At 39.0% G+C, this 27,253-nt stretch overlaps 1 protein-coding gene across 5 annotated transcripts in view; it reads left to right on the forward strand.

Moving 5' to 3' along the window:
• The window catches only part of Ank3 (ankyrin 3), a 557,851-nt gene that overhangs the window by 267,198 nt on the left and 263,400 nt on the right, over positions 1 to 27,253 (forward strand). For 2 of the 5 annotated variants that reach the window (XM_070021048.1, XM_070021047.1), the window contains exon 1: positions 6,774 to 7,492. The exons of 1 other annotated variant lie outside the window; for it this stretch is intronic. In XM_070021048.1, the coding sequence (XP_069877149.1) occupies positions 7,379 to 7,492 (114 nt within the window). In that variant the 5' untranslated portion in view covers positions 6,774 to 7,378. Of the gene's footprint in view, positions 1 to 6,773; positions 7,493 to 27,253 lie in introns of those variants that run through there. 2 more of the 5 variants (XM_070021049.1, XM_070021050.1) reach the window with 2 other exon arrangements.

A 27,253-nucleotide genomic window follows, 5' to 3' on the forward strand; every position in this document is an offset into this window, starting at 1 on the left:
TGAATTTATTTTTCTTGGGAAATTTAAAGATAAAAAGAAGCAATAAGTCTATAAGCAATTGTTCACTTTCAATTCAGTCACATTATATTTCTTATAGTACCTGTCTGTCTGGTTTTATCTTGTTTATTTATTTGTTTATCTTACCAGAAGGAGGTCTAGAAGCTTGAAAGAGTGGCCTTCATCTGCTTCATGTACCATTTAGCCTTGAGGACAGAAAAGGAATTTCATTACCTTTTCAGTACATAAGCAATTGGCCAGAATCTGAAGGGTTAAGGTGTGAAACTTGGTGTTTTGCAGATGAGAAAGAGATTGTATTGTTCAGAAAGAGTTACTACAAGTGCTTTCCATTCTCTCTTACAAGCCCCAAATACTGCTTCCATGGCATATATAAATAAATATGTGGTAATTAGTAGTCCATTTGCTTTGCTTTGTTTCCCATTGATATGTAGAGTAGGGGCCAAGTCTCATTCATATACAAGACCCAAGGGCCAAAATATGACTATCTGAGTGAGCAAGCTAGTGAATGACTATTCTCTGAGTAAATGGAGACTTCATTTAGCAAAGTGACCATGAACATCGTATGTTCTTGTGATATATCTCTTTATAGAAAGTGTAATGGCTGTCAGGTGAGTGTCCTGTGATACTTGTTTGTTTGGAAAACAATTTTTTCTAGAGTTGAGCTTTCGTCTTTATTAGTATAACTTTACATATACCAGGAATTTCCAGAAGAAATCTAATATCAGCCATGTGTCTCTCTCAAATTTCTTTTTTTTGGGGGTGGGGGATCTGGTCGTGGGGCCTGAACTCTGGGCCTGGGCGCTGTCCCTCAGCTCTTCAGCTCAAGACTAGCGCTCTACCACTTGAACCACAGCGCCACTTCCGGCTTTTTTGTTTTTGCTTATGTGGTGCTGAGGAATCGAACCCAGGGCCTCAGTGATGCAAGGCAAGCACTCTACCACTGAGCTACCTTCCCAGCCCCTCTCTTTCAAATTTCTAAAAGCTACTTTTTGAAAGTTTTTAAAAGAGAAATTAAATGGACATAGCCAAAATATCATTTAATAAATCAATAATGTAAAATTACTGAGTCATATCATAGATTTTAAGACAGTATTGAAATCTGATGTGTTTTTACATTTTAGTTTGGAATGCTGTTTTTATTGTAAATATTTAGTCTATTTTATTTCACAAAACTTACTTAGAAATTAGATTGGCATATACAGAGTGCTCCAAACACACTTAAATGTGTTTTAGTATCTGAGTTTAATGTCACTTACAATTTTTTAAGTTTCAAATTAATGAAAAAATTCAGCTCTTGAATTCTCTTGCTTATATATCAGGAACCAGTAGCTACCTCTGACTGTTTTAGGCAGGGAAGATTATAATCTCTTCTTAAGTAAAACTTTTCTTGGTATTTTTTTTCTTTCAGTCCCAAAGCAGATGATTTTGGAATAGTGAGAAAGTTTCTCAAAGTCATTTGTTCCTACTAATCCTTTTATAGGAACAGGGGCCCCAAAGAAGAAATGGCACATTTGGGTGGGTTTGTTTGCATATAATCTTTGGTGCCTGCCATGTACTCTGCTCTCCTAGGCACTGCAGGGGATATGACTGCAAACCTTACCCTGTGCAGTAAAAGCTCTGCTGCTCTGCCAGCCAGTACAAGGGTGTGATGGAGAAACTATAGGAAAGCCATCCCAATGTATCTGCCCCACTGGCCCATGTGAGGTCACCGAAGCAGCTGGTGTGTTGGGACAGCTGGCAGGTTTTCTCTCCAGGGTTGAAGTCAGGCCAGGTAGTTGAATAGACAGCCTGTTCTGGAGAAGCCGGGCAGACTGAGTGCTAAGACAGCTGGTACCATAGCCAGTCTTGTGGACTAGAAGTGCCACTCCCTAGGAGGTTTGCGAACCATCCTGGGCATTTCATTGGCACTATTCAGGCACATGGGCGCACACCCTTCTTAAGGCCTTCACCCATCTCATCTGAAAATGGAGAATAATTGGGGAGTACAAGTTCAGACTTTCTCAGGGTACTATCTTGTCATTTATAACCATTGACAGGTTTAGTGTTTGTTTTCTTTTTGGTTCCCCCACATCATTTACAATGTGCTCAAGGTCTCTTGCTATCGTCTCTATCTAGGATGGCAAAATTAATGAAATGACAATGATCCATTTTTCTTTGTGAAGGAAAAATATTTTGACTGTCTTTTATGATGAGGTTGTGCTGCTTCAAAAAAAACTGAGGTGGGTGTAGTACAAAATAGTTTTCATTCCAGCCAAACATAACTAATGGCTCATTGCTGAGAGCCTGGTGTAGGGGTGGCAGGGTACAGCCTTATGGGAGTTTGGAAAACATTTTTCTGTTTCTTTATTGCCTTCTACCTTTTATTTTCCAATGTACCCTTCCGTCTCCTTTTCTCCACATCACTATGTAATGTCTTTTCAAAGGGTACAGCTATTGTAACTTCAGAATCTCCCAAGTGGCAGTGTCATCTCCATAGAAATCACATACATTGTTATTTGTTTGTGTGTCAACTTAGCTCAACAATGCAGAGACACAGTTGAAGTGACAGCTTGGCGTTCAGGCAAGCTCTTAATGGGCTGTTATGATATTCAGAGTTTATCTTGAAATCTGGGAATGATATAAGCAGAATTTGAAGAGAATAAAAATGATCTCCTGGTAACACCTTCTGGTGAATGGATTTGGCTTTCAGTGGAATATTTAGTTACAATGGTTGGATTCCTGGTTCTGATATTATCTGGAGTATAAACATGACTTGATTTGCCAAAGAAGAAAGTGATTTTTACCTTTTGTAGTAGTAGTAGTAGTCATCGTCGTCATCGTAGTAGTAGTAGTTTTATGGTCAAATAATAAATGGGCAAGTGCTGTAGATGAAACTGACTAGCTCTGCTAAGAAATTGAGAATTATTTTGAACAAAATAGTGAAGAACCTTTTGTTTAGTTCAAGGCTAGCACTATACCACATGAGCTACAACATCATTTCTATAAGGCAACTTTGAGTAGGAAGAATTGGTTTCTGCATGAACTCAGGCACAAGTGGGGGGAAGATGGGGCCATTGCTACAATTGTCCTGCTTTCCAAGTGTGGTCGTCCAAGCTGCCTTCTGCGGGAAGGATGGAATCCAAAACTCCATTCCTTCAAATCACCCAAGTGGCTCAACTGTTATTGTACCTGCTTTTCCTATAAGCCTTGTTCCATGAGCATCCTCTTTGACTAGCAAAAGTTTGAAAGATTACTCATCCTCTATTTGGAAAGGATAATTTAGGAATTTCTGTACTTGGGATCTTTCTCCCCTTTACTATTGTTTTTTATTATCTTTAAATAGTTGTACAAAGGGGTTTCAGATCCATGTGTCACACAGTGTTGATCAGTGTCCTGTCTTCTATAATTCTCTCCCCTTCTCCCATCTATCTCCCATCTATCTATCCCATCCAGCCCTTCAACTTTCCTAGTTCCACATGTGTACACTGATATTATGACCTTTTACCTAGAGTTTTTAGAAAACAAAAACATGTTACTATTTTTTTGCTTAAAGTCGCCTAAGAATTATTATTCGTTACCTTCAACAGCATTGGCATTCTATACTGTGGCTATGCTCATCCTGTGCAAATCCTATGCACTAGAAGTGGGACCGGGGAACTTGCTATAAACACCAGTGTCCATCAGACTGACTGAACCATGTATTTTTTTTTCCTCTAACACTATGTTCTCAGTCTATTGTGGTTACTCTATGGGCCTGGCACACAGCTCAGACACAAGCTTGTACTAACTGGACCACAATTCATGTTACTTTGAAGATTTGTACTCGTTCTGTTATCTTCCCAGTGGAGAATAAACACTGAAGTGGGAAAGTCTGATGAGACTTAGGGAGTGAGGTTTTTTTGAAGTTGTATTTTTTTAAATTCATGTCCTAATTTCAGCAGTTATGGACTTGTTTTCTACAATTATCAGTAAGAATTATCTATTTCTTTGGGGTTGGAAGGACCTTGTATTTATAGCTGCCTTTGGTCCAAAACCCTTGGGAGAATAAGCACAAATATCTTGAGAGTTCCTTATCAGGGTGGGTGCTGAGCACAGAGGAAGGGCTGGAGAATTAAAATTACACAACGATCAATGTTCATTGTCCACAGGATTGCCTTCCTTGATACAGTTGCTATTCAGAAATCTAGTGTAAAAATGGAAGACACAAACACATTTCTTCAAAGAAAGTCTAAACAAGATAAATACTGGGATGTTTTATGTTGGGGTAACCACTGGTTAAACAATGTAATCGCAAAATTTACTTGATGGTGTCATATAAGTCATGTGTTCTTCTGGATGTCTGAATAAAAGCAAAGCATTCTTCTAAAGAAACATATGTTGAAAAATACCTGTGGCTTGCTTTCCTAATTTCCAAGTGTGCTTTTGCTGATGGAGATCAATGGAAAATACTAGACTTTGCCAACCTCAGATGGAGAAGTTACCTTGATCAAGGATACTTATAAATATACTACATTTTAAAGTACCATCCTTGTCCATAAAGGAAGGAAAAAAGAAGTTCCAGGAGCCTGTGGGAAATCAGCCAAATTCTTAGCTGGCTGTCCTCTTTCACTTACTGAAAATAAGATGAAATTATATGAATGTTCCTCAAAAGTTCAGGATGATTTATAAGAGGAGGAAACACTCAAACATTTAAATTTTATTCTTTCCTCTTCCTCACTTGTTTTACAGCTAAAAATTCTTTATAGAAGCCAGGCACCAGTGGCTCAACCTATAATCCTGACTACTCAGGAGGCTGAGCTATAAACATCATGGTTTGAAGATAACCCAGACATGCAAATCGAAGAAACTCTTAAATTAACTAGCAAAAAAGGCTAGTTAGAGCACCAATTGTCAACCAAAAAAAGTAGAGTGAGAATGTGAAATCCTGAGTTCAAATCTAATAAGTTAATTCATTTTTTTACTACAAACCCAAATGCAATTTGTCTGTTTTTAAATGTGAGTTAATTTAGTCTTCTAAAATCCAACCCCCTCCCCCATGTTACCACTTTTCTGTTAAGAGAAATGGTTTTATAGCAGTAAAGATACTTTCTAGGACTCTTTCCCTATGTTGATGGTTTCTGTGAAAAGCAATCATATGAGCATCAGTAGCTCTCAGTAGCCATATGACTAAAGTGCTTTTCACATGGTTCTCAAACATGCAAACCACTTGTAATAGGAATGGACATAATCCTAGCTACTTAGAGAGAGGATCACAGTTTGAGCCAACTCTGATAACAAGTTAGTGACAGCCTCAACTCAATCAAAAGCTGGGAATGATACAATTAGCTTATTATCCCAGTTATACAGACCCATAAATTGAGGCCAGCCCTGGGAATCAATGAAGCAACCCTATCCCCAAAATAAAGGAAGCCTGGTTCAACTGGTAGAGTACCTGCCTAGTAAGCACAAGGCCCTGAGTTCAATTCCTAGTACTAAAAAAAAATAGATGTCATATGCTCTGCATGCCCTTTTCCATTTTCATACACACACACATGCACACACACACACACACACACACACACACACACACACAATTGTAAAGGTGATGTACAGAGGGGTTAGAATTACTTAAGAATTACATTATTTTTGAGCAGTGTCACCCTCCTTCATTTTCTCACATTTTTTTTTCCTCTCCTGACCTCCTTCCTCCTCAAGTTGTATAGTTCATTTCCAAAATAGTGTCTAGTGCATATTACTGCTGAATGGCCTGACAGAGACTACAAAGGACCCTCCAAGAGGAAAAGAAAAAGGATCTTTGATTCCCAAATCAGAAATATGGCAAATGAAAGGTACATGCATGGATTTTCACTGACGACTCTTTGCTGATGGAGATCAATGGAAAATTTGCAGGCAAACAACAGCTCCAGAGAATTCCACCAACACCCCCGGAGATGCCCTGGACTTTGGGCTCCACCTTCAAGGCACCTTACAGTTATCCCTGCAGAGCAAAAAGTGTAGGCCTGCAAAGTCACGGACTTCACCATTCAAATGGACAGACTGTGTCTCCATTAAAGTATCATCTTTATTCTCCTGAATTTCTTCTGTGAAATTAGGGTGTCCTAACTCCAGGACATGTCTTTTAGGGCAGTTTATTACTTCAGCAGCTTCTGGCTACAGCTTTTGTTGTCAATTGTGTGTGTGCGTGTGCGTGTGCGTGTGCGTGTGCGTGTGTGTGTGTGTGTGTGTGTGTGTGTGTGTGTGTGTGTGAGATTTCCACTTATTAGATTTCTTCCCGTGTGTGCATCCTCACAGAAGATGGCCTGGCAGGCCCTGAATGTTATTGCTTCACTTCACATAATGAATATTCAGAGGCTGCAGTCATTGAGGACTCAGGTGGCAAAAATAGTAAGGTGATTGAAGCAAATCCAACATGAAGGCAAATCTGCATTTTAGCGACTCCAACACCCTAATGACAGCACAGATTCCCATCCTCTGACCACCCTCCTGCCCCCCTGCCCCAGACCCCAGGAGGGGAGAATCCTGGGGAACCTCCTCTGAACCAGGCATCTGTTCCATACACCAACATGCTCACGCCGTTCTGGATGATGTGTTGTAATCAGCATATTGTTTTTCCAAGACAACAAGCCCTTCTGTGATCCTTTCTATAAAATGCATTGGGGCTGATAACTCAGCATAAAGGACGTCCTGTTGAGAGCAGCAATGCATGCATTGTTTTCCTTACAATGCAGTCAGGATCTCCATAGGAACATAGAGCGTGGTTTTGGAAGTCTTATTTTATATATTTTGTCACCATCAGCAGTTGAACTAAAGTAGGAACCGCTCCATTCTATGACGGGTTAAATTATGCTCAGTGCACATCTAGTGGTGATGTATAAATTGCAGCCCTTTCTCTCTCTCTCTCTCTCTCTTTCTTTTTTGAAGGATTCTAAAATAGTTTTTCAGGATTAGTGCTGGATTTTTGCTTCTGCATGTGTGGTGACTCTTGATTTTTTTTCCCTCTCGGAAGAGCATCCTTTGCAGCATTCCCCCTTCAGAGGATCACTTAGACACTTCCAGCTGGTGGCAGGGGATACAGCCATAATACAGCTCCTCTGTCCCAGCTGTCCTCACTACGGTAAATGCGTTAGGATGGCTGCACTCTCGTGCAGGGCTTCAGGTAAAGGAAGGTGGAGGATGAAGTCTGGACCCTGCTGTTCTGGTTTTTAAAACGCTTCAGCAGTCTCCCGCATCTTTGGCCTTTTTGAATGTCTTCCTGCTTCTCCAGTCAAAGGCTTCTCTCCAGTGAGTAGAATGCTGCTGTACGCCTGATCAGAGGTGCCTGAGGAAATCACCTTTGCCAAGAAAACCCTGCGTGCTTTGACAGGATCTTTTTCAATGCATTATGGCTCATGCAGCCTCCCAATTAAAGAAAAACAGGGATTTAGAAATCAATGCTGAAGAAGAGACTGAGAAAAAAAGGAAACATCGCAAACGGTCCCGGGATCGGAAGAAAAAGGTAGCTATGTCTGCTAGAGCATATATATCTTTGCCTGGATTCTTTTTGTTGTTGTTTTCATCTCTTCCTGGCATCTGCAAGAAGCATGACAGACTCTTTTTACATGCTGGGTAGAGTGTAAATTGAGTGTGTAAATGGGGAACAGTAGATAAAAGGCTGGTGGTTGAGTATGGCCACAGGCTGGGCACGGCAAGGAAAGCTTTTCATCCTGGGGGTTGGCTGATGATTGCAGGGCTATGCGCAAGGTGTGCCTCACTCTACACAGGCCCCGGCACATTTCCATGACACATAAAGGTGTTGGGAATGAGTTAAAAGTACTTTCTTAACAGCCTGGTCAAGGTTAAATGTACTGGGGTGACAGGTTTTGCAGGAAAGGTCGGAGTGGCAGCCTTTGTACTTCTTAGAGGTCTCATGGAAAAGGAGCTCTTGTGTTAGAATGGTGTCACGTGTGTGTGTGTGTGTGTGTGTGTGTGTGTGTGTGTGTGTGTGTGTGTGTGTGTGTGTGTGTGTGTGTGTATGTTTCTGAGGCAGATCTGTGACCTTAAAGATGTAGCACAAAAGTCATTTCCTGTTTTGCCTTCTTTTTCCTTTTTCTTCCCCTGTGCCCGGTAGTTCTTTTAGGTGTTGTTAGTTAGATTGTGCAATAGAAATCAGCTGCTAGAAATAACTTTCTGTTGTTAAATTAAGGTACGATCACAGAGGTTTGATTTTTTTTTTTCCTGTCTTTCTTTGCCTGCTGGGTCAGAGGGATTATCCTAAATGTAGGACTTCCCCCTGATATAGCCAGATGTAAGCCCGCACCACTGATTGTGATCCAAGCCTGATGGGGGACCCTCATGGTCCCCTACTGAGACCCCAATGCATATCTGTTCTGAGTCATCAGTGTTTGACTCCAGCCAGAGAGAAGTTATTGTTTTGTAGCCTGCCACACAGTAACTGGCGATGAGCTGGTGAATAAGGCCCCAAAGCACTCCTTCCCCCTTGGTAGCTAATAAAAATGGACTGAAAAACTCGTTGATCTGGGTATGTAACTCAGGTCATAAAGCATTTTTATGTGTCTTTGTGAGAATTCCCAAGGGGAAGATACTCTTAATTTGCTCAGGGCTCTGATGCGTGTGCCTTAGTGATGTGTGGGCTCCATCTACCACATGGGTCTCTCTTCAGGACAGACCCATGGATAGCTTTGGTAACCCGCACTCCCACCCCTTTTGCCATTGTCTTCAGGGTCAGGATCCTCAGGAGAAGGCACTGGCAGCTCTAGTGACAGAGCAGACCTGGAGACTTAACTTACAAGGCTGCAGTGGTTTTGCTGCAAGATGTTCCATGGAGATAAGTTTCCACTTCGATATTCTTGTAAATAAATTTCAGGAACGTGCTTTCATAAAAGTACAAACTTAGGATTAGGAATTCTTCCCCAGGGGTACTTCAAAGCCTTGCACAGCAGAGTTATGAAATGGTCAGATTTGGGTCTAATTGTGTTGTCTTGGGATTGTGTGTGAGAAGGTCACTATTGATTACCCCTTCACCATGAATCACCTCCCCCTCCCCCACCCACCCACTACACTCGGATAAATGAGCTTCTAAGACACCTAGGAATGAGGGCTTATGTTTCTGCATGCTGTCATCATTAAGGTCAATGCTGACTGTAGGAGTTGTCAGCCTTCCTAGGCTATGTGCAGTTGTGTTTTGTAGCACTGAAGACTGACGTGCTGCCTTTGTGTATAGGTCCTGTTTGACTTAGAAGACAAACGGAAAAGGGTGAGGCAAAGGGAGTTTCAGGACCTACTAAGCTGAAGCAAATGCTTTGTAGACCAAAATGCTTTGTTAGGAGTACAACAGAGGCTGTCCAATGTAAATCTCTTAGCAACCAGAAGGGAACATGGAGAAATATCAATATGACTATTGTAAATGTACAAGTGGATATAGATGAGTTGTTCTCAAGGCACTCACAGAGTAAGTAGATCCACAAAGTGGTTCATGGATAACATGTTCATTGCTATGGTATGGTTAATTCCTAATCCAAATAATTGATCTATTTCCTATTAAAGTTATAGCATGCTGAGGAAGACATAATCATTCTCAAATTATTTCATTGGCAGCTTTTAATGGACAAAGCTAAGAATCAATTACTTTGAAGTCATACTCTAGAGTCCCTTCATTGCTGTGGCATACAAAAACTTGATTTCTTACAAAGTGAACTGTTTTGATTTTGAGTTTCTTTTCTTCCCACTGTTTTTTCCCCTTCTAAAATCCTAATCAAGGCCTATGGGCTATTCTGTCTCATATTGTAGATCCCATGTTAACAGAAAAATATAAACAGCATTTAAGTGTGTTGGTTATTTGGGGGATAGTGGCTCTTCTTCATATGAAGAAAAGTCCTCAGGCATCTTGTAATTACATGGAAGTAATAGTGGGTATTTTTTTTAAAAAATCACAGAATAGAAAGTTTAGGGAATATCTGTGCTACTAGTATCTATTATTAGGAAAGTGTCTTATTTACAAAATGAAGAATTTAGTCCATGAAATCCTGCCGGGCGTGGCTCACGCCTGTAATCCTAGCTACTCAGGAGGCTGAGATCTGAGGATCGTGGTTCAAAGCCAGCCCGGGCAGGAGAGACCGTAAGACTCTTATCTCCAATAAACCACCAGAAAACCGGAAGTGGCACTGTAGCTCAAGTGGTAGAGCGCTCGCCTTGAGCTGAAGAGCTGAGGGACAGCGCTCAGGCCCAGAGTTCAAGCCCCATGACCGACCAAAAAAAAGAAAAAGAAATCCTGAGATTCGAATGTGAGCAAACCAGGAGAACCCTTTCTTGATAATTCGTATGCGGCACCACACCAAGCCACATGTGAAATTACTAAGCATTGTGATCAGATCACAATGTGCATCTCAACTTAACACCAGATTTACATTTTACCAGGTTTTTAAAAATGCAATAAATTACACATTCGGTCTGTTTTGAATATGTTAACCATGAATATATGAGTAACAGTCAAAAAAAATAAGAGTAGAGAACTTTGAGGAATTTATGTAATTAGTTGAATTTTAATAAGGATGTGTTTTATTCTTACCACAAGTTCTTTAAGTTAAGGTTTAAATTATGTAAGTCTAAGTGGGAGGAAAGATTCTGGTCATGGAACCCAGAGTCATTTACCTACCTAGTACATACTATAAGCCTGAGCAACCTTTCTCTTCTATCAGCCACTTTTCTGACTTGAAGGAAAAAAAGGAGTGTGTGTGTATGTGTGTGTGTGTGTGTGTGTGTGTGTGTGTGTGTATATGTGTATGAATATGTATGAGTGTGTATGTGAGAGAGAAGATGATTATTAGTTTACAAACTGCTTACCAGAGTGTATATCATTATCTCTTACCATACTTTCCCATGACTCCTTCTAGACATATCTTTTTCTCCCCCCTTCTCCCCCTTCCTGTTACACACACACACACACACACACACACACACACACACACACACACACACACACACACACACACACACACACACACACACACACACACACACACACACACACACACACACACACACACACACACACACACACACACTTGACCCCTTTCATGACCCCAGTGCTTTGGTTGGCAGCATGTGGAAGACATGCCAAAAGAGACAGAGTGCCTTTGCATGGGAGATACTGGACCCATGTCTGTACCACCTAGCTGCAGTGTCCCTGGCCCATGGGTGTCGGCCAGTAGATGACCATCCTATTGTAAATCCCAGCCAGTTTGAAGTCACTCACAAACAGCCTTCTTGTGGTGCAAGCTGTGGTACCTTGCTGCCATCAACTTCTTTTGCCATGTTACATGTGTATTTTGTTCTCTCGCTCATGTATAATATGCACTTCAATAGTGAGGCCTAGGAGGAAAATTGACCCCAATTTACATAATAACTTTGTTTTTTACCATATGAATATATGTTTATATATTCACCTATAAGGTGGCCTGTGGAAGCATTTTTGATCTTCTCTTAGCTCTTTCTATGTCTCTGACATAGGCTTAGATACTGAGATAAAGTGGCAATTAATTCCATGATGAATATAATGTCTGATTAATGGTGTCCATTTCATATAATCGGTGGAAGGACAGGAATAAATATTTATTGTCTTATTCTTGCATTCATGCATTCCTTCAGTGAGCATTTATTGAGTGACTTCTGTAAGGCATTGCATCAGATTTTGGAGACAAAGTGAAACAGAATAGTAGAAAAGATATAGTAGCCTCTATCAGAAATGGGAAATAAGCCAAGATTACTACAAATCACCCTACATAAGGCATGGAAAGTTGTCCACAGAGAAACCCACAATTGACCAGAAGAAACTGAGATAAGACCTCAGTAAGACTCCTTTATACAACTACTTAAAGATAACAATATTAAAGTTGAAAAGACTGAGCTTAAGAAGAGAAGTCAGGATATAGACAGGAGTAGAAGGACAGGAACCCTAGAGCAAAAATAATACAAGCAGAACAGTCTATTTAGGGTGTGTGGGAAACAGTGTTTTGGAAGGTCTGTGTCAAACAGGGTCTGAGTATGTGACAGGAAAATTCGGCAAGACCCAAAGCACAAAAACCTGTGTCTTCCATTCTATAAGGAATAGAAATCTTCCTGCTCAAATGAGGGTGACATTTCCACAGTGGCAGTATGTGGAGAGGATTGTGAATAGTTTTGTGGAGTGGAGCCATTCGTCATACATCAGTGTTGTAGACAGCAGCAGGCAGAGCAATCAGGAAGCTCTGACGGTGATCCAGGCATAAGATGCTCAGAGTCTGAACCTAGGGAGACTCTGCCAGTGGAGAGGGGGTGTAAGATACAAAAGATATTTAAAGGCAGCCTCTGTAGAACTTGGCAATGGATTATAGGTAGGAAGTGAGAAAGAGAGATCAGATTCTAGGGTAACTGCCAAGTTCCTGGCTTGAAGCGGAAGATGAAGAATTACATTTCCTGGATTCATGTCTTTTTTCCCAGAACATTTGTTGACCATTTATTGTGCCCCAAGTAGTTTTATATCACTATGTAGTTATTGACTCTTTTAATCTCTATACTAACACTACAATGAACATTTTTATCTCTCTCCTAGAATTAAAGGAACTGAGGCATGGTTGCTGGAGGCTACCACAGTGGCAGAGATTAGAGTCCAATGTAGTAACTTACACTTTTGACTATATTATACAATGTGTATAATATGTGGCATTAATATTTCCACAACCACGCATCAAAGTGGGCTAGTTTCTCATAAATGACCATTTGTTACTGAGACATCTAAAACCTTAAGGGGCTTCATTTCTCTAATTCTAATGTTTTGTTTTAAACTTCATGTTTGTTTTAAAATTCTCTTTATTTCAAAAAAATGAGATAGGAATGAAAATTACCATCAGCAGGACTTTAAAGCCACAGATACACATTGTTGTTATAAAGACACCATAACAGTGGCTTAGCTGCTTGCTAGAATGTCACATGGTGTGCACAGAGCTTTCAGGGATTTTTAGTGCTCTCTCTCTCTCTCTCTCTCTCTCTCTCTCTCTCTCTCTCTCTCTCTCTCTCTTTCTCTCTCTCTCCCTTTCCCTCTCCCTCTCTCCCTCTCTCTCTCCCTCTCTCCCTCTCTCCCTCCCTCCTTTCCTCCTTCCCTCCCTCCTTCCCTTCTTCCCTCCCTCCCTCCCTCCACTTTTCTCTCCTCCCTTCCTCTTCTCCTCTCCTCCTCTCCCATTATTTTCATCCCTATCTTTTCATGGGAAAACCCAGAGTTCAAAGAAAAGAATTTATTTCAAGTTCGATAGCTAGTCAATGGCCAACGATGGACCTACACTTCAACATCAATCATAAGACTTTGAAATCTGTTTTTAGCCACTAGATTTATTGTACTGAAATACTCAATAGTCTTGTTTAAGATTAAAAGAACTAAGAAATTGAAACAAGATTTAAAAATATACCAAAGCAGAGATTTTTGCTTTAGGAACTTGGCGTTTCTTAACATTTTAAAGGCTTTCCTTGGGCCTAAACACTTAGGTTCCCTTTGGCACCATGATGTAAGATGGTGCACAGGTTAATACCATAGCAACTAGATTTTGGAAGGATGTGACTGTATAGATCCTTGGGATCTGTTTCTTGCTCTATTAACTATAGAGACTTTAGACCTGTAAGAAGCCTTGTCTCTTAGTTAATATACTCACTATTCTCTACTATAATTATGCGTTTACATAGCTGGCTCACCTTGGAGGCTATGAGCTCATGATAATTATTTGCTACACTCAAAATTGGAGCTTGCTGCTTGGTGGGTTCGTAGGGTCAGGAAAGGAATGAAAGAATGAGTGGATGAGTGGCAATACCATGTCATGATTAATACCATGGAGTGAAGAAGAGTCTGAGATCAGATCCTGATTTTCTCTCTTGGCTATATGGCCTTGGGGAAGTTATTTGCCATCTCTGTGCCTTAGTCTCTTTACCTTCAAAACAGGATGTGTTTAGTCATAGAGTTGTAATGAGATTTCAGTGAGTTGGTTTTAGAGCAGAGCTTAGCACAAAGAACTATATAGTGTTATTTGATGCCATTGTTATTGTTCAGAATGAACAAACAAATGAACAGAAGAATAAATGGATTATTTCCATCTTGACCCTTTAGAGATTGTGCCAACAAATTAACTCTTGATTGTCCAGCAACTCTGTTCCTTAGCAGCCCATCTAACTGTGATCTTTCTCCATTTTATACAACCCTCAGAGTGTAGCTAGAATACTTCATCCACTCAATAGGAGCAATTGTAAACCTGTGCCCTTGGATAGTTCACCTTTGCTATTTAGGAACAGGGAGGATTGGTTCTGTGTGTTCCCTCTTAACCTTGTGGTATGTATTTTACTCATCTATTCATTAACACATTAATGCTTTTTGGCTCTTGACCAATTATCATCATGAATAGAGCAAGATCATATTCTGATATACATTTATTGATGCCCGAATGCATTAGAATTTTTTATTAGTTTTCTTAATACAGTAATTAATAACTGTTTCATCACTTTTCAGACCTATGATATTTTCTGTAGACAATTTTTTCCTTAGCGTGATTATATATTACTTTGTGTTTTGTTTCATTAAACCACAATAGAGAAGAATGTTAGCTTTTCATTGGTATGCTTAAAGTCAAAGAACAGCTGGCAAGATTTTCTTTCTAGATATTTTAAAAGGGGTATTTCATCTTATCATACCTGCATCTGTTTGAGTGGCTGTATACTTAGGTTATATCTGTCATTGGGCTGAGACACACGCAGAAGGAACCCCCACTACTGTGGTCGGCTCTTGTTGAGACTGTTCACACTACTCTACATAAAGGGAGTAAAGGATTAAAGATCTCCTGTGTGGACTTCCTATGTTTAGAATGCCTTTTTTTTGTTTTTGTCGGTAGTGGGGCCTGAACTCTGGGCCTGGGCACTGTCCCTCAGCTCTTCAGCTTAAGGCTAGCACTCTACCACTTGAGCCACAGCGCCACTTCCAGCCTTTTCTGTTTATGTGGTGCTGAGGAATCGAACCCAGGGCTTCATGCATGCGAGGCAAGTACTCTACCACTGAGCCACTATCCCAGCCCTAGAGTGCCTTTTGCATTCTTGGTCTTACTTGAATTTCTGTGAACATTGTAATAACAAAGTGTTATCGACCTGTACAAAAAGACATTTACCAAAGTTTAGCTTTGTGATACAACTTATCACAGGGCCCAGAAATAGCTAGATTTGATATCAAGGTCTGTGTTGTACACAGTCCCTTGCTTGGGCTTCCAGAACCTCTGCAGGAGAAGCTTCCTTGGAGGTCTTATTAATAGACAGCTACAACAAAGGAATGGCCAGTTTTTAGATGACCACTGTATGTGTATGCACACACACACACACCAGTCCTGGGGCTTGAATTCAGGGCTTGGGCACTGTCCCTTGGCTTTTGTGCTTAAGGCTGGGCTACCACTTGAGCCACAGCACCACTTCTGGCTTTTTTGGTGATTAATTGGAAATCAGTCTCACAGACCTTCCTATCTGGGCTAGCTTTACACTACCATCCTCAGATCTCAGCCTCCAGAGTAGCTAGGATTACAGGTGCAAGCCACCAGCACCTGGCTAGAAATGGCCACTTTTGAGTGAAGAACAAAGAAGTGGAAATTGAACTTGAATCCTTGGCATACAGATCAGGACTTTTTTTTCTGGTCATTCTCTAATCCTCCAGATACTGTTCTAGATCCAACAAGGTGCCATGAAATAGGGTTTCCATCATTGTCTTATTCAGGAACTGCCTATGAAATGTGCAGATTTCAATTTAGATTTAATTGGTTCTCATCCACTAATTCTCAGTTATAAGTGATCTTCTGACTAATCAAGGTCATCCTTGATTCTTTGAGCCTAAACCCATTAGAATAGGTTGAACAAAGACTGTCATTCACATCTGTCAGATCTATATCTCACATTATGGTTAAAAAAAAGGTGCCTAGTATTATTTAATTGGAGAAGGAGCAGCATGCATGGGAAAGATAGAAAAGAAAACTAATTCAAAGGGAGGGCTATAAGGAAGCTAGTTCAAGATATTCTAGGACTCAAGTCAGACACTGAAACACTTATACATGTAGATATCTCGTGACTTCAATCGTAATAAGTAGTGCTATTTTTTCCTAATGAAATGCAGTTTTGTAACATACCCAGTCAAAGATATGAAAGCACAGTACATTGTTATAGAGATTAAAAACATTAATAAAAGTAGGTCAGGAATGCAGAGATGTGGGAGGTACAGAGATAAGTATTATGATCAATAACAGTGGATTTAAGTATAAATTTGTGTCACCACTGCTACTGAGTGGCTTTGGACCAAATTTCTTTGGGCCTCAGTTTCCATATTGATCAAATAAAGATTAATTTTTTAGTAGAGATACTGTAAATAAATGCATCTTGCCAGTTTCCTGGCATAAATGGAATACTTAGTGCCCAGCTTCCTTTCCTGTGTCATGGGCTGTTAGATGTACAGTAATTGAGTGACTGTAGCCAAGGAGGAGAAGCAAGAACTAAGAAAAGGATAGAATGCCTTTGGCAACTTTTGCATCTCATAATCACTACAAAAATTATTTGACTGGGTGAAATTGTACTGATAGTACACCAAACACAAGTAGCTATTTGAACCCTGAAACCTCCTGAGAATTAAATGTGTCATTTTTAAAACTATGTTCCAAAGGCTCCTATGATAACTATATTTTCCCAACTCATTAACATTGATAATTAGTTTCAGTAAACTGTCTCCCAAGTACTACCAAAGAAAACGTAGGAACCATTTGCACACATAGAGGAAGTATCTATCAAACAATTCCTCTAACAAGTAAAATGTATTTTGTAGGTTTGAGCAGAAGTGTTGAAATACTTACTTGGGTATAAAGTATTTTGGACAGATGAATCTTTGTTGTTTAGATATTGTGATGATTGAGAAGAAATAGAGTGCTTCTTTTGCAGTAGTGGGTCTGTCAGATGTATACATATATGTATACATGTAACTGTTGCCATACATATATACATATATGTTTATCATCAGGAATCAATTTGTCATTCCCTGTAGGTAGAATGGCCCTGATAGAGAGGCCATCATAATCTCATAATAGCTGAAGACTGAGAGAGGATTGAGTCATCTGACCAATATATTTAGCTGATACCTGAACCCAAAGTGGCCCATTGGCTCTCCTCCTTTACCAGCACATTTCTTTCTGTCTACTTTCTCACACTGTTACTTGCTAAATTTTTTAGTTAAACATAGAAAGTTTATATCATCCCATTTCCCTTAAGCCAAACCAAGGAACTGAGCCTGAAACCTGGACGTCTTTCTTTAGACATTTCTATCAGCGACTTTATATGATTTTGTGTTTTCCAATGAAAGACAATGCAGTGAGTACTATGTGAAGGTGAATTTGCCCATCTTATTTATCGTCTTAAATCGTTGACCAGCAGTGGCCCAGGCCTCATGATGTGAGTATTATTATTCCAGTTTTCTGAATTAGGAAGGTATACTTTGAAAGTTTCAACAGCTTTCCTAAAGTCCCATAATTCAAGTTAGAATTCAAACCCACATCAATCAGATCTCCAAGCCTTGTGCTTATTCCCATCAATCCATAACTGCAGTTGCCTTATATCACCTCTGACAGCCATTTTCATAAATGCTGTACAAGACCCTGCCCTGTACAATGCCATACTAGAGTTTCTTGGCCTAGGAAAATCCCTGGCAGCATCTTACTTACCATTTCTGCCTTTCTCCTAAAAGAACAGCATAGACTGGGTGGGGCATAGCCAATAGGAGGAAAGATTACACTGGATGCAATAAATAGGTCTACTATTCTATCATTTTTACTTCACACATTTACTGGAGTTTCATCCTACTTCAACAGGATTATAATCCTATTAATGGCAAAGAAATGTGACTATCACAAATTTCCCAAATGTCTTCTTTTTTTATTATAAGTCACAACTTCATTTTTTTTGTGGGCCAAGTCTCTTGGTATTTGAGGTGAATCTATTCCTACATGCTTGTCAATGCCTTCCACTTCATGCCTGTGATTTTTATGAGAAAACTGGAAGAAGCTGGCTTTGAGTTACTCAGGGCCTCAAACAGGCATGGGGCTTGAACTCTGGGCCTGGGTGCTGTCATTGAGCTCTTCAGTTCAAGGCAAGTGCTCTACCACATGAGCCACAGCACCACTTCTGGTTTTCTGGTGGTTAATTGGAGATAAGAGTCTCACTGACTATCCTGCCTGGGCTGGCTTTGAACTGTGATGCTCTGATCTCAGCCTCCTGAGTAGCTAGGATTATAGGTATGAGCCACTGGCACCCGGCTCAAACAGGCCACTTCTAAGAACTTAGATGAGAAATTAAAATGTTACTTGTAGAAAGTAAGGAATTAATTTCAATAGCAGAAAGCTGTCAGATGACATAGGCAAAATGCAGCATTGAATTGCCACAGACTTGCTAAAGTCTTACCAGCCTAGGAAACATCTCATAGGCCTAATGAAGTAATCTTGTCCCCCTCCCCGCTTAGAACAATTAGAACAGTAAATGAAAAGTTTAGTGTTAGGGAGGGAATCAACAAAAATGAGAGTCTTCAGAAAAAAATTATTGTCAAGGTGATGTACAGAGGGATTACAGTTACATTTGTACAAATATACGTAAGTATATTTTGTGTCAAATCTGCTATCCCTTCCCTCATTTTTCCCCTCTCTTTCCCCCCATCCCTCAAGTTGTACAGATCATTTCCAACATATTGTCTTGTGAGTATTGCTGTTGCATTGGTTCCCCCACTTGATTATTCAAAATTCAATATTTTGCAACCTTCCTAACAAGTCTATTTGAACCATAAACCTGCTAGCAAATGTTGGATTCAATTTACAGTAAAATGGCAGGTACAAAAGACTGTTGTCTCTATTGATACTTGAATGAACTTTCTAAGTAAGCTGGTGTCAATCCCATTTTGCCAATGAAGAAATTGAGATAAAGAAGTTAAATTGATCCATAGCAGGGAGAAAGAAGCAGAGATAGAACTGAACCCCATATAAAAAAACTTGCCCCTGAATTTCACCAGATTAGTCCGATTATTCAGCAGTTAGAGAAGATTTTTATTTTACACTGGACAAAGCTTTTATTTTCATTTTTCATCATTTATTTGCTAAGTCGTTTTTTTTATAGTATCTGTATGCTCCTCGTCATCATTAGTGTCATTGTTCATTTGTTTTATATAATAAATTGCTGGAAAGTGCTTTTTAAATAATAGTTCATGACTTGAGCTTTATATTTTTAATTTCCCAATGCTACAAGGGGATGGTAAGCTTTATTACAAAGCCCAGAGCAATTGTGAATCAGGTGCAAAAAGATCATCACTGATATTAGCACTGTGGATTTACAGTCTGGGAAAGCATCATTTATCACAACTAGATCCTTGGATAAAGCATTTTGTTTTCTGCTAGTAAATCTCTTAATCTTCTAATTCCTGGCTACATAGCTGAATGTGCTAGAAAAACATGCATTTTCTCTCTTCCTTCTTCCATAAGAACCCCATGTCTTCCATCTAATGCTCAGCCATTGCAACCTGATTTCGTAACATGACCGGTATATTTACTTAGCTCTGTCAACATTCCAGATACATTTGCCTGCCCTTCAGTAACAGGGAGATAATGATATTGATGTTTAAAAATGCTGAATGTAATTAATTTCTTTCCTTTGAAGCATAGCCATTGTTAACGATCCCTGCTTCACTCTGCCTCTTCAACTGGAATCCTTCTTCTCTGCTATCTAAAAGCAAATTGGTTCATTATGCTCATTTATTCCCTCTACATTTATTCTACCCACATTTATTCCAAATAGAGTTAATATATTAATACTAGGAATCCAGGCCCATGAAATTTACATACTCACTTGTCTTTATTACTATAGAATTCATGAGCCTGATCATCAACCTTAATTCCAGTGTGGGATTCATTTGAAAAGATTTTGTTAAGTGTCTCCATGTTATCTGAAATTGGATCTTTGGAGTGACTAAAAATACATTTAAAATATGTGCTTCTCCTGCTGGCTATGCGATGACCAGTGTGAGCTCTGGTCTCCATCTCCCAGATCCTGCTGCCTGGTGAAAGCAGACTGGTTTCTTACCCTGATGTGTGTGACTTCAGTCCGTGGTCTTTTTCCAAGCAAACCCCATAGAATAGCCTGTTTTGTAGTAGCCAGCTGTATTGAGATGGCTGTTACATGTCTCATTGAGTTTTCTATAGGATAAGGGTGAAATAATTATCTAGTCATCCATTTGATATGTCAGAGGTATTATGATTTTATTTGCTTTCTGGTGAATTAGTTAAGATTTTGTTCACAGCAGGGGAAGGAAGAGTAGTACTCTTAACATCCATTTGGCATCCTTGGCTTTGACCTGCTTTCCTGGAGCTTCATTCCCACTTTAGTGAAACCTAAATTATTTATATGATCTGCACTGTGCCTGCTCATACAACTTAATCTGCCTTTAAAAAAAAAAGAAGTACTGCCAGTGATCTCTGAAATAATGGCAAACCTGATTTTTGGAGGCACTGTAAGATGAGAGAAAGGGACATGGACAGGAACTGTAGAGTCAGGCCTGAATTTGGACTTAATTTGGACACTTTCTTTTCAGTAATATATGAAGTCAGTTACTGAACCTTTCTGAGTCTCTGCGCCCTCGTCCATAATAAAACCTGCTCACAGTAGATTATGAAGCTTACAAATAAAATGGAAGCTAAAGTTGTCTGTACAATGCAGTAATTCAACATAGACTAATGCCTCCCACTTCCCACTCCTAACTTTTTCCTTGGCACACACAGACAAAAAGAATTTGTTTTCTGCCAGATGTTTACTGAGAGTTGTCAATGTGGAGACAGTATGCTGAGGTGAATTATAGCAGGTTGTTAGCACCTTACTCAGGAAATGATTACTCGGGAGGCTGAGATCTGAGGATCATGGTTGGAAGGCAATCTGGGCAGAAACCATCAAGAGACTTTTATCTTCAGTTAATGTACAAAGACCCAGAAATGGAGGTATGGCTGAAGTGGTAGAGTGCCAGTTTTAAATGAGGCTTGGGTTCCAGAGAGGTGCCATGCCCTTGCCCAGCACACCCAGTATGGTTCCTGCAGTGTGCTGGACACCATGGCTTTGGTAGGTTTTCTGAGTCAAGTGCTGAGACAGGCCTTTTGTCCTCAGTAGGCCTTCACATGGTTAACCTTGAGTTCCCCTTAGAGATCTCCACCCCCACCCCCACATCTGCTGCTGGATTCCCAGAGCTAAAACCACTTGGAGGAAACTCATCAGCAAACGTTCAGTTCTAGTGACTCTCAGAGAAGAGCTTTGGAGCTCATCTCTGAAGCACAGTTTCCTGGGGACAATTAGAGAGACATAGACAAGCCACAGACTGATGGGATTTCTTGCTAAATATTAACTGCCAAGTAAAAGACTTCTTTAAGAACTTCTGACAACATTTAATAGATGCTGTGTCACTTTCATTCCCTACTTGATTACTTGCTAGAGCATTCTTTGTATTCTTCCAACTTCTTTTTCTACATCCTGAAAGTAGTAGCTATCCGTTACAGAAATAACATTACACACAAGGAAGCAAAAATCTCTTAGAGAAATGTCATTGGCATTCTGAATTGTATTTCTTCAATATTTTTCTGTTCATACACATGGTTAGGGTATCCTTTCCTTTTCCTTTTTTTATTTCCTCCCCATCCCCTCAAAAAAATGAATGATGAAACTGTAATGTTACCTCTTGTTCTGCCTCTTACTTTTCCCACTAAACCATAATGTGAACATAAAAATACATGAACTCACATTCATCTCCATCTATTTCTAAAAGTTTTAAAAAGTAGCATTCAATCTTATGAGTATACCAAAATGCATCTAAGTCAATCTTTTTTCTATGAATTAGGCATAGTATAGGATTAAGAACTCATAATAGTAGGGTAATAACAATATATTGTAATAAAAGTTACCAGCATCACTTTTCTTACTTTTGGAGATCATTATTAAGTTTAATAAGGATTACTTAAGGGTAAGGACTGTAACAATGCAACAGATGATCTGATGGCCAAGACTGCCACTATTCCTAACAGGCAAGTAAACCTACAGAGTGGGTACACTGGACAAACTGATGATTCTCATTTTGAACAGGGCAAAGTAAGAAACTGAGATTTTTAGCACACTGCTCAGCACATGTGCCATTTAAACTCATGAACCGTTACTTCAGGGCTTTTCCGTTTACCATTTTGAGATTATGTTTGACAACAGGTAATGGAAGCTATAGAAAGCATAACTAGATGGGGTCTGTCACAGTAGAATGGCAGGGGGTGGGGAACTCACTAGTGTTGTGTCTGCAGGAATGAGATTGTGTCTTTCCCCTACCTTGCCAGCCCTCTCAGCTCTACATCCTTTGAAAGCCTTCCTTCCATCTGTGAGCACAACGCTACTCTCTGCCACTAGCTATTTCCAAATTTTTAAATTCCTAGTATTGTCAGTGAGTGTTATTTCTTCCTGACTTCTCTGGTCGTCCTGATCATTTATGCACAGTGGACCCTTCTACATACCATGTCAAGGCTGATATATCGGGCAGTATATAAAACTCAGCAAAATCTACTGCTTTTGTTTCTTTGAGGCCTGATTTTGTATTATTTTAACTTGTCATCTTACTTAGCTTGTCATTATTTTGAACTTTGACTTTATCCAAAACTGTCCTTTCCCTGCCCACCTTAGCCAAAGGAAGAACACTCAGCCCTTCTAGGTCACCTACCCAGAGACCTCTAGCCTAGTAGCCACATTTTACCAAGAAAGGGAGTATTAGACTTAGACATAAATGATATCCCCACTTTCCCAATTTGATTTTGGTTTCATTTCTCAGGCCTTGTCCCTTATTTTATTAGGTAGTGTTTTGACATACAACTTTACTAGGCTGCATAACTAACATGTTATCTTTTCAAGAAATCATATCTTATATTTACATAATTGAGACAAATGTAACTTCACACTGTTTGGCAGTTGGATTTAAAATTGTACGTATCATACCTCCAGTTTTATGTATCCACCCAAATCATATTTAATGTATAAGAAATGACTCTCGTGGGCTGCAGATTAAAACACGTGGTTTAGTTACTTCATTAGAAGGAGTAAGTACATGTTTTCATTCCTTTTTATGTGAAAAGGAGAGGTACTGTGCAGATCCGAAATCAAACATAGAGGGTTTACGTAAAGGACAGATATGTTGACTCTGAAAGGCAGAGCCGGATGGAAAATTCCAGTCTCTGGAGTCAAGGAGTGTTTGAGGTGGAGGTGGAGGTCACTGAACGAGGACTCTGCAGAGCCTGCCTCTTTTTGATGGTAGCTCAGTGGATTGTCAGTCTCTGTTTATGAGTTGACTGTGAATGGAAATGCCTCACCTCTAAACATAGCCCCCAATTTCTGAACAGTTCTAGTTGTTAAAACATTCACTCTGTATTTTAAGACTAAATCTAGCACTCTGGTATGTCCACCAATATGCCAGCTACAAATAGAGATAACGGTAGTGTAGTGATATGGAGGTGCTACTGCTTCTCTCAAGCTAAATGTTGCCTATTTCTTTAGCTAGACTTCCTAGACCTTGTCATGAACCCTGTATTTCCCCCTTAGCTGTCACGTGATGCCTGGAATTGGAAACAGTATTCCTATGTGAATAAGCATTTTACTCAGCTATAGTCACTGTTGGTAAAAGGGCCAGTGTCCACATTATTTTGGAAAGAAAGTAATTGGTATCCCAGTGTGTCTATTTTCATGGGAACTTTGGTTCTTATTTTACATATGAATTTTATACTTTCTCTTTAACTTTTAGATTTATCTCACATATAGTGATGTATCTACATGTAGCTAATTTGTAATAACCACATGAGAACATTTATAAATGACAATTGAGTTTAGATTTATGTTGTGAAACATTATTCCACTAATACTTCCTTTTTTGTGTTTTTTATTACAATATGACTTTATTGTGGCTATCTATTTATTATACTTAGAAACTAGTTTCCAAGCATATTCCCCACCTTGTTCTTTGTCTTTTTATCTTCTCCTTTTGGATTCTGCCCTTAATTTCTGTTTCCACTTTTTTTCTTTACCTCTTTCATTACAAAGTATTCATTGGAACAGATAGACATATTTCAATATCAGATGAATACCAGAGAGGAACAAATTTTTGTCATATGTTAAAATTTATAAAGGTTGATTTTCATATATTTCAAACTAACCAACTTAATGGGTAAGCAGCTGGCTTCTAAGGTACTAATTCTTACAAACTCAACTTTTAGAAACTAGGAAATGAAGTTATTGTGACAGATAAATTAGTCAATTGTAATGACACAAGACAAATAAAATTCTTAAGTATTTAGCACAATGAAGATGAAACATACCTGTTAATTTGATCGTATAATATTTCAGCATTTCATTTCAGCAGATATTCATTCTGGATATACAAAGAGGAAGAAAACATGCATCCAGACCTTTGGGAGACAGATGAGTCTAAAAGAAATTAAGAGTTTTGTAATTGATATAGAAAGTATAGGAAGTCTGTGGAAGACTTATAAAGGGCCCTGTCTACCAGGACAGAGATGATAGAGAACCATGTGAAAAATGAAGCTCATACTGAAGATCCAAAACTGTAGCCATATGTTTAGACAGCACAAGTAGAGAAGTGTTTGGAGTAGGATTGAAGGGCCTGACAGCTTTCTGAATATAGGTGAAGAGACAGGACAGAGCCAGAGATAAATAGAGCAGAAATGTCAGGTATGAAGGAGGAATAGATCTAGAGTTTGTCTTACATTTATCTAAGGTGTACATATCCTTCTTTAAGCTTTCTCTTTAGTCCTGCCAACTATGTATATTTTTGCAATGTAAGAAATGTTATCTTATGTTAACTTTTAACTTGGCTTCTCCATATCAGTCCTGTAATGTCAGCATTCAGAAATTGGAACACCTGAACATACAGAAATCCATGAATTGGTAAAAATAGGAAGTTGGAGAATAATACTGCATTATTCTTTTTTTAAATCTTGGAATATTTGGTTTCTTTTTTTTATTGTGAAAATACTGTATAGAGGGGTTACAATTACATGGGCAAGATAATGAGTACATTTCTTATCAAGCATTGTAGCCTCCTCCTTTGTTTCCCCTTCCCATCCCTTCCCATCCTCCCCCCGCCCCCACCCAATCCTTCCCCCCCCACCAAAGTTGTAAAGTTCTTTTTCGACGTAATGACTTGTACATCTCATTGTTGCAATGGGTCCACCTGTATCCCTATTTAAACGATTTGTTTTCCCCTTCCCCTCCATAAATTATACCGACATCAAATACAGTGAAAGCAGGGGTTATACTGTGGGGGAGGGACATACAAAGCAACAAAGAAATAATCTTATAAATGTGTTAGAAACAATCACATGAAAGAAAAAAAACATTTGAATACATATCTTAGGGTTCATTTCCCTAACATCACCTTATCTGACCTTTTCTGCTTGACTCAGACATATACTAGATATTGCAAATAAGGGAAACCATAGGACCTATGTTTCTTTGAGCCTGGCTTACTTCACTTAATATAATTTTTTCCAAGTCTTTCCATTTCCTAACAAATGGGGCAATGTCATTCTTTCTGATGGAGGCATAGAATTCCATTGTGTATATATACCACATTTTCTTGATCCATTCATCTACTGAGGGGCATCTGGGTTGGTTCCATATCTTAGCTATGGTAAATAATGCTGCAATAAACATAGTTGTGTTTGGTAGCTTTAGGATAGTCTTGTTTGTGATCATTCAGTTAAATGCCCAAAACTGGTATTGCTGGGTCACAGGGGAGCTCTATGTAGAGTCTTTTGAGGAACCTCCATACTGCTTTCCAAAGTGGTTGAACAAAATACTGCATTATTCTGAGAAGTGTTGAAACCACTGGTTTTTGTCCTAAGATGTTGTCCAGTGGTCACAGTGACTATTAGACATGCTAGTTATATGTTACATTTAGATCGTGACTCTCTTAAGACAAGAATTGTGGTGACGTGTTCATATTCTCTACATACGGGTATTTGCTATATTTAAGGTGAATCCTTAGGAATAATGTCATATATTAATGTACTTTTTATTTTGAGAACAACAGATTCTTAATGATTTTTTTAAAGAAGATAAAAGTCATCCACAATAAACTTTACAAGATCAACCCAACTTAATCTATTTTCCACTTGTTTTAAGAGTGGTAAGTTTAATTTTCATAAGTTTTAGAGAAATGAAAAAGAAAGAAGCAGTCTTAATCTAGTAACAGGTATATTGATTTTCCTTACAAATCTGGTCACAAAAATGGGCATGAATACACATGAGATGTAAAATGCTCTGAAAATTTACCAAACTTATTCTAATCCACAAGTACCAAATTTAACTTGCCTGAAATATACTCCTTTTATTTTTTATTGTCAAGGTGATGTATAGAGGGATTACAGTTACATAAGTAAGGTAATAAATACATTGTTGAACTTGCTTCCCCCTCCCTCATTTTATTGAAAGAACATTTCAAGTTTGAAGGTGCATTTTAAAGACTCTGGCAAAATACTAATATATACCCAGTCAACCTTTTTATAAAATACTTCTAATGAAACACACTAATCCTCTGACCAAAATCAAAAACAAAGCCCAAAACTTTGCCTTAATATTAACTAATAAAGTCCTAATTACCAGTAAGGAATGCTACTTCATGAGTTTAGTTTGTTCTCTAATTCTTCTTATATTTTTCTGTTCATGTGTATTTGTATATCTGTACAGTTTTAATTTCATTAAGCTGATATTGTCTATTAGTATTTGCCACATTAGTTCTAGCAGAAATAAACCTATCTAATTTGACAAAAACATTTAGCTCAGTAGGGCAAAGTAGACAAAACGGAGAGAAAACCTCTTATTATGAATGATAGTCATGTTCAACAGGAAGTTCCCCAGATGAAAGGAGAGTTAAATCCATGATGACATTGGAAATTTCAAGGAATCATCTTCATTATAATGATTGTGTCCTGCTCTCTCTGTGTGAGGTCTGATACTCCCTTATAAAAGGAGACACACACGGTCTATGGGCAGTGACCTTTCTAGACTTAAGTCTTTCTCTGTGTAGAGGATATACTTCAGATATGAGGCAAGTCCCAGGGTACTTTATGTCAGCAGAGTTGGACAATGTGGCAGGAAGCCTAAGCCAGATTTT

This window comes from Dipodomys merriami, unplaced genomic scaffold (genome assembly GCF_024711535.1).
Source record: "Dipodomys merriami isolate MVZ:Mamm:240054 unplaced genomic scaffold, mDipMer1.0.p SCAF_14, whole genome shotgun sequence".
Taxonomy (NCBI): Eukaryota; Metazoa; Chordata; class Mammalia; order Rodentia; family Heteromyidae; genus Dipodomys; species Dipodomys merriami.